General features: G+C 33.6%; 1 protein-coding gene across 1 annotated transcript; it reads left to right on the forward strand.

The window, feature by feature from the left end:
- The first annotated feature begins 263 nt into the window (after positions 1–263).
- LOC132552909 (leucine-rich repeat-containing protein 58-like) lies at positions 264–9,193 on the forward strand. The gene is made up of 3 exons (XM_060217109.1): positions 264–839; positions 4,444–4,847; positions 5,641–9,193. The coding sequence occupies exons 1-3, from the start codon at positions 370–372 to the stop codon at positions 5,832–5,834; spliced, it is 1,068 nt and encodes a 355-aa protein (XP_060073092.1). The 5' UTR covers positions 264–369; the 3' UTR covers positions 5,835–9,193.
- Positions 9,194–11,086: the final 1,893 nt, after the last annotated feature.

An 11,086-nucleotide genomic window follows, 5' to 3' on the forward strand; every position in this document is an offset into this window, starting at 1 on the left:
GTTGTCTGGAAGAAATAAATAGCATTCAAATCAATTTTATAAAAAAAAATAAGTAATGTGAAAAAACGGAACGTAGGGAGGAAAGCACGAACTCAGCACGTTGTTCATCCATTCGGTTTTCTCAGGTTTTCCCATCTAGCTAGTGTATAATATGTAGATGTCCTTGACATTACGTTCAGGTAGTCTCGGATGTTTTCCTTCAAGTATTACATAATGGATAAATATTAGAGAGTATTGCTTTGGGAGATGCTGTCATGTAGGAATTCGTTTGCTTCCCCACACGTGTGTTCGGTGGGAGGTGTGTACAGAAGAAGAATGAACATGATATTTTTTCATGATTTCTAAACCAGTGTCACAGGGAGAAAGAAAATGGCAAGTCCATACACGGACTCGTCATCAGATGGCGAGTTCAATAATGAGAATGCTGAAGATCTGTCGTACGGAAATCTGACGTCGTTACCAGATTTTCTATTTGAGAAAGCTAAAGATATAAGAGCATTGAGACTTAACCAGAATGAAATCAACATCTTACCTCGAACTATTAAACAGTTTTCTAATCTGATCACCCTGGATTTGAGTAACAATAATCTTAGTTACTTGAGTGATGAGATAGTACAATTGCGACACCTCAGGACATTTATTGCCAAAAACAACCGCATAAAATCAGGAAACATTCCAAAAGACTTTGGTCGAATCTCTAGTCTAGAAGTGTTGAACTGCAGTGGGAACGAAATGAAGGAATTTCCTCTTCAGTTTACAGAACTATTTCGTCTGCGGAATCTTCATTTAGGAGGAAACAGTATTACGGATGTGCCAAATAGCATTAAAAATCTTACAAGGTAAAGGAACATAATAGGTCATTTTTATTTATGTTTTATTATACCCAATATTGTTGGTCCCTCATTGTGTTCTTTCATTACCGATGGTCCCATTAGGCAGATAATTATGAAGATTGATGGTCCCTATAGACAAGTGTTCTGTCATGAGTGATGGTCCGTTTAGACAGGTGATTACGAAGACTGATGGTCCCTATAGACAGGTGATCTATGATGACTGATGGTTTCATTCGACAGGTGTTCTGTCATGACTGATGATCCAATTATACAGGTGATTATGAAGACTGATTGATCTTAACAACGGGTCCTCGGTTGGTCCCTATAGACAGGTGTTCTCTCATTACAAATGATCCTTATAACAGGTGTTCTATCACAACTGATAGTCCGAAAAGACATGTTTTGTATATATGTTCCGATGGCCTCTAGGATTACATGTTCACATATATGTAACAGAGGTCATTATTTATTTCAATGCCTCCACCCCCTGGCGTACTAGTCTGACGCTCAACCAATGGAGCTAAAGTGAAGTTCTCTCAAGCCGAGTGGTATTTTGCGGAGAGTATTTTACCAGGGTTACATATATGTTCTGTGATTTCGGGGAAGAGATCACTTGTTTTAAAAAACATTTGTCTTTCAGAAAGATACAAGGGATGACATAGAGAGATGATGGGTGTCTTTTCATTTAGTACCCTGGACCTCCCAAGTTTTCACCTGAAAAAGTAAAAAAATGTTTTAGTGTAATATTAATTGACTACCATTACATATAGTTAACCAGTTTTTACTGGTTGTTTGACATCACAGAGGTCAGTGTTGACACTGGCAGATTTTATTTGACCTTGACCTTAAGTATGTTTACTATACAAGTTGTTATGATGATAAGCACACTGTTTTTTAGGGCATCTAAGCTAAGATTTAATACTCCCTTAAGGATTTCAAAATTATTGTGGTTCAAAAATTCAAATAAATTTGTATTACATCTTTATGAAAATTGTCAATAATGTTGAAGAAATGAGTTAAAGTGTCAATTTTGAGTTTGAAGGTCCCAGGTTTGGGTTCCAAAAGTAACTAGAAGTACAATTTAACCACAAATTTGGAGTAGATGCTGAAATTATCTTCATTTCCTGGGAAGTTTCAGAGGCTAAATTGATGTTATTTGAACAGATCACATAAATTATAACTTTCAAGAAATATAGCAGCATATAAATACCTGTATCCTGTACTGAGGAGATGATAATCAGATATAAGGAATTATCTATTCGTTTACCTCATCTAATGTGATGATGTGATGATCTGTTGTAATTTTTCATAATCGATCATCATTACCTTAATATTTTTCTGTGTTTTAGAAAAAACTTAATTTATATCATGCATAATAAAAAAGCCAATTGCCAATAACATTCATTCATTCAAATTCTAGGTAAGTGAGGTAATTCAGATTATACTTAGAAAAAAGTCACTGCAACAGAGGATTGTGTTTCTCAGAATATTGAAGTCACAGTAAATCAATTATGTAATTGATTAAATACATCTAAAAGCCTTTCTGATTTTACCGATAACCAGTTACAAATTATATTTGATTAACCATGACTAATATCGTGTAGTTATATATATTATATAATAAATACCCCTGCAAATTGAAATTTAATTCTAATTTCAGGGCATTCCGTGACGTTTAATGGTAATTTAAGAAGTTAAATAACTGATCTAAAGGATTAAAATGAAATACATATTGTCCCTCTAAACTCCAGAATCAGAATCAAAACCATCCGAGTAAACTGATTACTGTTAAAGTTGAATTGTCCGTCGTCACGCATCAGCAGCGTCCGTACAAAAGTTTTCTGGACTTTTTTCGGTTATGCTTTGAGTTATCAAAATGAAATTTAGTATATGGCTTCATGTTTGAAGGGTACAGATTAAGTTCGATTTTCGGCTGTCTGTGGCCCTTCTTGGCAGAGTAATGCCCCTTTGAACTTAGAAAATTCTCTGGGAATATTGTTATCCGGACTTTTTTAGGTTATCCTTTAAGTTATTGAAATGAAATTTGGTATATGGCTTCTTGTTGGAACGGTACAGATTAGTTTTGACATCCTGTTCGATTTCTGGGTGACCGTGACAATTTATTCAGGCGACACAGTTCCGAGGAACTCTTGTTAATTAGATTACATGAATATGATTAATCAACTGATACTTAAAGCAACACAGTGTTGTACACTACATCCAGTGTTTTGATATCAACATATTTATATCAGTTGTTGATTGTCTTGTAATAAGCCCACCCTCTAACTGTGGGTTAGAACTTTTATATTGGAGTTGAGAGTACTTATTGTAGGAAAAAATAGATACAACTTCAGTATGGCAGATGCTGATGTGGCAATATTTATAGGTTATCAATAGAGATATATCATACTCCCTAGACCATTGTACATATTAAGTTGATTTTTAAATGTTGACAACCTGTCACCAGATTTGTGAAAATTTTTTATCAGATTTCTGGATAGTAACATGTGTGTGTTATTGGATTTTTGTATATATTGTACTCAAAAACCTATACGTTACACATATGCAGGGTTTTCCATAAGAGCCGGTCGCCGGCGAATTTGACCATCTACTTTGATCATTTGGCCGCCTACACCAGTCCAGTTCCGTAATAATGTTCCGTACACGACTACACGTACACGGCAGGCCAGCCTCCTACTTTCACTACACAGCCTACTACTAACAAAATTATGGAAAACCCTGTATATGCCTAGAAATAACACAATTTAGCTGCAGATTTACCATTGGCTTGATCAGAGCTGTAATTTAGCATTGCATAACTACAGCCACGGCCTTATATCAGTCTTAATCAATCATAAAATTGTCCCTTTTGAATACATACTATAACTATCTTGTTAAATATGCAAACCTGGATTGAAGTCTTTCATTAACTTGATTAAAAGTCAATACGGTAAAATCATTTATTTTCATCGAGCTCAAATTTCAAGATTTTACGAGAATGTTCATTTGCCTTGGCACTTGAATTCATTGATAAATCTTGATCACAATGTTAAATCAGCTTGTACGTTATCATTAAAGTTTCATATGTTCAATCATATCATGGGTGTCAATTTGTGGATTAAAAGAAACCACAAATTTCATGAAATTAACATTTACAAAAATGAATGGTTATACAGTAACTGTGGGAGGTAGGCATATCACCAAGCATTGAAAAACATGCAATTTTGTAGGTTGCTGATTGTACTAAAGAGAAGTAGATATATGGAACATATGCCTGGGCTTATATCCAGACATATGACTTATTATCAGCTGAAGAACTACATTATTATATCTATCTAAAAATTACATCTGTATCACATCAATCAACTCTCTACTTTGAGATTGAGTGATTTTTTGTTTCTGGTGTTAAATATAGTCATTAGTTTGTTGTTCAATATGGAAGAATCAGGATTCAGGTGTTTTATTTGTTTAAATTCAGGTTATGTTTGTGCTAAGAACAGTATTTACAATTATTAAACAAAGATCTAAAGAAGTACACCAAAAATAACTACCTTATTAGCATTGTCCAATAGAATACTGTTGTTACATTTGTATGGTTTGTGTGTTACAGATTGGAAGTGTTGTACCTAGGAGGGAACAAGCTAACAGATATACCGGCTGAGGTGGGAGACCTATGTAGTCTTACCTCCTTAACACTGTGTGATAATCAGCTGCAAAGTCTTCCACCGACCATGATCAATCTAGGTCGCCTTCAGTCTCTAAGTCTCCATAACAACAACCTCTCCACACTGCCTCAGGAAATTGTGTCTTTGAACTTGGTAGAGCTGAGTCTGCGAAACAATCCCTTGGTGGTAAAGTTTGTACAGGACATGGAAGATTCTCCACCATCCCTGATCGAATTGTCAGGCCGGGTGGTAAAGATTGAAAAAATTCAGTATAGTGAAGGTGATCTTCCTCATGATCTCATCAAATATCTACAGTCAGCACGCAGGTGTGTCAACACTCGGTGTAAAGGTATGGTACAATAACATTTCTAATAAGAATTTGTTACCTGTGTGTGTTAAATAAATCAATCTCCATCATATACAGGTGATTAATTCTATTTGTGTACCAGGTAAATAATTTTGTTGAAATTGCATAAAATTTTCTAGTTGAAGGTTTTACTTCTGTTTTCATTTAATACATCAGGAAGAAAAACAGATATGATGTCATATCAGTTATGACGTAACTTGGGGCAAAATGTTGGTGCATTTTAATTTCTTTTTAATGTGAATGTACAAATGTAGTTGATTAAGATATACATGTATATAATTGGGTAAGACAACAAATTACTGTGTTAAGGTAGCAGCTAGATCAGACTGAGACAAAAAAATTTAGCACCCGTCTATTATGTATAATTAATGATTTAACGTATGAATCAAGATTTGAGGGATTGTCCAACAACTCTTCCTTTAGATTTCATCAGCATTTCCTTGTAATATCAAATTTTCTCTTTCCATAACCTTGTATTAGTGAAAACATTAAAGTATTTCAGACCTAGCGATACTCTTCATAAATCTTTAATATCTTTTCGAAATGTTTGTTAGAAAACATACCTACTTTGTTTGCATTTTCGTCAAACTGTCAAATTTGAAACATGTTGTGAAGTAGCTTTTGACGAAAAAAAAAACAAAAAAAAAAAAACAAAAAAAAAAAACAAAAATAGAAACTTGAAGTAGAATTTACACAGAAATCAAACTGCAGGAGGTGATTAATTGTTCGTTTTGTTTTATTTAGATTGTTCAGCATTTCATGTTGTTTTTGACAGGTGTGTACTTCTCTTCCTGTGTAGAACACGTAAAGTTCGTGGACTTCTGTGGTAAATACCGCCTTCCTTTACTGCAGTATCTGTGTTCTCCAAGATGTTGTGATGGACCTGCTATGTATCCCAACAACAGTGAATCTGATACGGACGATGAGGACGCAGCTCGTGCAAGGCTGCGTCGGGTTCTCCTCGGCTGAAACAGCTGACAGATTTACCTGTAAATAATGTACATTATTTTATTTGTTAAAACTTCATTATTTGTTGTGCAAAGATACAGTTGGTATGACGACCTTGACATCTTCTCTTCATATTGAACGTTTTTATCTTCAGTCAAGATGATATTGGACCGACTTTTTATAAATTTTTCGTTTTTATTATGAATATTAACTTTAATAGTACATTAAAGTTAAGGGTTAATATCATTCACAACATACATGTTTTACTTTGTGTACACCACATTTATTGTGATGGTAAAAAGAAATGTCGGATTTATCACAGTGAAAACTTTTTTGCATACCAGTTCACTTGTAGACTGAATTACCGTCTGTATAGACTGACCATTTCAATTGTATGGCAACTGATGAAAAAAAAAATATATATACATGTATGTCTTTTCTTTTTGGGTGAAGACATTTTTTTTTATTGCCAAAATTACTGACTCTGAATTTTTACAAGTTTTTTTTAAACAAAGACAGTAAAGTCATGATTTCTTTGGATAACAATGTAAAACCTGTTGTAAAAATTAATAAATGCCTACCGCCTTTAAGCATTCTCGTGAGCCAGGGTTGTTCAGTATGGTTCTCTTATTTCCAAAGATCATAAGTCACCTATCATAACCTCTGGAATATCAGGGATGTAATTGACCAACATTATTGTTCTCTAAGATTCGAAATGCAGGCATTTTCAGTTATCTGTAACAGCATTGTTTGGCAACTCTGAACATGAATCTACTATGGATGATTAAAGTGGTGTTAGAATTAGGTGCTAAGTGCTTTTCATGTTTTAGTTATTAGGCCACAGTTGTTCAAAGCTTGGTTAGAATTAAGTTATGGTAAGCAAATTTGAAAATAAGTTAAATTATCAACACTGAAAAAAGACAGACTTTTAAAGCAAAATTATCACTCAGGATATCAAGCCTTCAGCTGTGAAATTGTAAAGTACTAATTTTGTTTAATTCATGGTGGAAAATTTTCACTTAACACATACTGGTTCACCTCAACCAAGCTTTGAACAACTGGAGCCTGCTTTTCTTAAGGCATTCTCTTGTATATTGTTATGTTTTGTTATTATGACTCTGAAGAAAGCAGTCTAATTTTTTGTGCTTTTTCAGAGAAATGTTTGGATAAGGTGCTGGACATATGTTGATGGTGTTACTTTAATCATTTTCATATCTTGACTTTTGTTATAACCTCATCAGTCTTTGCTCTTTGTTGATTTTTGGATAGATTCATCAATACAAAATCCCTGTTTTTTTTTTTTTTTTTGTTTTTTTTTAATATCTTAGTGATAATGATATGTTTGGTGTTTGTTATTCTGAAGTTGAAATTCATCTTTAAAGGGAGATAACTATATACAGGTAAGGATAATTGAATCAGTTGTAATAACAATATATGATGAACTATTGTGAATATGGATGGGTAATAATATCACATTAGTCAATATATTCTCATATTTGCCTAGTGATGATATATTGCAATATGATACTACAATTTTCAATATCACAGTATATTGCAGCTAATTTCTACAACTGTTTGAGGGATTTTACCAATGATTTTGTAGAGAAGTCTTAATTCAAACCCTGTTTCAACTTGTTTGATGTTTTCTTAAACCTGTGTGGTGTTACATAATTCAAAATGATCTAGTTTGCAGTACATCAGTGCATGAAATTAAGATATAGCTCTTTTAGATACAGTAAACATTTGCTACGAAAATCTTTCAGATATAAAATGTATTGAAACACAATGTATCGTAATATATAGCATTATTCCTTTGAATATTGCTAAATATACTGTGATATGAAAACTGTTGGCCAAACCTACCCTTAATTATGAAACAGTCCCAACTTCTTCTGACATTTGTGTAATGTGAGGTGTTGATCAAGATAAACATCTGGTTTTTGATTAGTGTATATAAAGATGTAAATAAATGTTTGGTTCCTATTGGTCCAATCAGAATTCCAATTTTATCAAATGATGAAAAAACAAAATCTTTATAAATTGTTGCCTTTTAAGTTGTTTCACAAGTGTTTCCATACTTGTAGGAAAAAGCGAAGGATGGGGCGATGACCACCTCAATGGTTTTTTCCTTTGACTTGTAATTGAATCAGACCTAATGCCCATACATGTATACTGTAAGTGCCTCCTCCACCTCTAGCTCCCCTGTTAACTAGTCATCATTTATAATTGTCAAGTGAAACCGGAATATTTTGTTTGGATTACTTTTCTAGAAATACTGAATTTTCTATGTTTTACTTTGCTCATAACATGTAACTAAGACAAATATTTATAATGAATATTTAAAACCGTAGTGATAAGATCAGCTGATTTCTTGTTATAAATACTTGTCTGATTTAGGGCTAGTGAAGTGATGGAAGACATTTATTGTATTATAAACTTCTAAAAATACTGAATTTTCTATGTTTTACTTTGCTCAAGATAACATGTAACTAAGACAAATATTTATAATGAATATTTGAAACCGTAGTGATTAGATCAGCTGACCACTTGTTATAAATACTTGTCTGATTTAGGGCTAGTGAAGTGATGGAAGACATTTATTGTATTATAAACACTGAAATTTACACATTTGGGATTATGTAAAGTATGTTGATGTTAATTGTCCTGTGTAATAGTTATCCATATATGTAAAATGAAAATGACTTTGGGTCATTAACATGAATAGTATTGAAAATGGCAGTTAAGAAACAATAGTAGAAAGGTATAGTGTTTACAAAAATATACCCATTGATAAAATTTTTTACCAAAAGAAAAAGTAAAATAAAGATTTTATTAAGGATATTACATTAGATTTGCAAGTGTTGTAAAATATATTGCATCCTTGATACTGGGAAAGTGATGGTAACCTCTGGGGTATTGAGGATAAACATCTAGTGACTTGGTGAATCAATCTGATTTTTATGTATTGTAGTTTTACTTAACTTTTATTCAAAACAGCATTACTTTCAATACTGCCACCAAGGGTAAGTTACAATTTGTCAACCTGTGTGCTGTGTCATCCAATAATTATCAATTATTATTGACACAAAAGAGTTCCATTTTTTGCTTGTTTGAGTTGAAGTCTTTAGGAAATGAGACAGGTAGCATACAGCTTTAACAGGCCAAAAGAGGAAGAAAACTTCAATTTCTTTCATTAGTTTTGAAAGTGATATTTTTAGCGTACTTGTTCTGTAATGGTGGGTATAACCAGAAGGGCATTGTACATTAAGTACATGTTTGTATGTACTTGTGGTATAAAGTTGTAAATTTACACAAATGTATACCACATAATTGTTATTGAATGTATTTGACTGAAAACATTAAATTTTTAATCAGCTTTTTAAAAATAGTTTTGTTCTATTTTTAATGTCTGTTTAATAATACAAGTCTCCGCCAGCCATTGGTGAGACAGGTAGTTATTCCTCTGTCTGTCATTCCCTCATGATTTAGTTTTTGTTCATTATAAGAGGCCCCAAGGGCCTTTACAGTCATCTGAAATACAGTGCTTCTTGTAACATGGCATAGAAATGATTTTTAGGTCATCTGACCCAAAGGGTCATGATGACATATAACCAGTTTGCTTCTTCCTTCGTGTGCTGTGTGCAAACTTTTGACATTTTAAACTTTTTCTCAACTTCCACCAGTGGGATTGAGCTCAAACGTGCATGAAATGATACAGAGATGGTCCTGACCAAGCGTTGTTATCTTTCAGATATGTCTGAAGTCCAGAATGGCCGCCATCTTGAAAAAACATATTTTAAACTTCTCTGGTTCCACTGGGGCCATTGAACTAAAAATTTATGGGAATGTTATGGAAAGGTAGCCAACAAAGTGTTATTTTTCGACCTTTTCAAAACTTAGATACAGCAGTCTGGAAGGCCATTTTGTAACATGATTGCATAATCATGGTTTTCCTGTGCAACACCTATTTCAAACTTCTCGAGTTTCACCTGTTGGATCGATTTCCGACTTTACTGTCAAAAAACAGGTAGCACTTGTTACATTTATCTACTCCTCATCAAAACTTCCATCTACATCATGGAAAACAGCTTCTTAGTAAGATTTCATTCAATGTAGAAAAAATAACCTCCCTGCTGAAAGTTTTTGTAGTCAGATGACTGCTAAGGCCTATAGGCCAAGAAAATGTTAAGTACACTATACATGTAATGCAAATGTAAACTGTGCATAACTGCTGTTCCATGCTAAGGCTTCTAACCAAGTTTGAATGTAAAAAAATTTCACTCAAGATTTGAATTTTCCTTTTTAAAAATCTTCAATCCACTAACGGTATCTTTGAAATTTCAGTCAATTTGACCCACTTTTGGGCATGCCCAACTGCCCCTGGGGGTCAGTCAAGGTCAACATGTGCATCTCATCAAACAGTATGCTTATACAAACAAAAAACAAATTCTTATAAAGTTTAAACTATTTCTGGAAAAAAAAAATCAAATTATGCTCACAAATGTGATTTTCCTATATAAACTATTGTAAGTTTTACCCCCTCTTCAGAGGGAAATGTGAAACCAAAGGGTCATGAAATTTACAAGTTTGGTAAAGCATCTGAAGGATGTTCCATCCATGAAGAGTAATTGATTCTAACATACCTGGGATTTGAGAAGACTTTTGAAGTTTAAATCAATTTGGCGCTTTCTGGCCCCGCCCCTCCGGCACCTTGGGATTGGAGACCATATAAGTTACAATTTTGGTGCGCCTTAAGCTATGGAAAGTGAAATTTCATTGAAATCAGTTCAGGAATATTTCATAAGAAGTTTAAAATATGAAATGTTTACAAAGCACGACGCCAGACAAAGGAGGATTGCAATAAGAAACTATCACTACATTGTACATTTAATGCAAAAGTAAATTGTGCATAACGTTAACTGGCATCCCATATTAAGGCTTCTTACCACGTTTGAATTAAAAAAATTAATGCTCACAATTGTAATTTTCCTTCATGAACTCTTCATCCATAGTTATTCCTAGAAGTCCAGCCAAATGACACAGGTTACTTATAGCTACGCCACACCATGCCGGACAAAAGGGGATTGTAATAGCTCATGCTAAGACTTTGTCTCGGGTGATCTACAAAATTCTGCCATGTCCTTCAATCTTTGAAATTTCTTCTCCCTAATAAGCAAATGACAAAAGGGATATTACTATAGGTCACCCTGAAACTTTGTCTCTAGTGTTCTAGAAAATTCTGCCATGTCCTTCAATCTTTGAAATTTCTTCTC

The sequence above is a fragment of the Ylistrum balloti genome, unplaced genomic scaffold (assembly GCF_031769215.1).
Source record: "Ylistrum balloti isolate Yb309-2 unplaced genomic scaffold, AGI_CSIRO_Ybal_v1 Utg370288, whole genome shotgun sequence".
In the NCBI taxonomy this organism is placed as follows: Eukaryota; Metazoa; Mollusca; class Bivalvia; order Pectinida; family Pectinidae; genus Ylistrum; species Ylistrum balloti.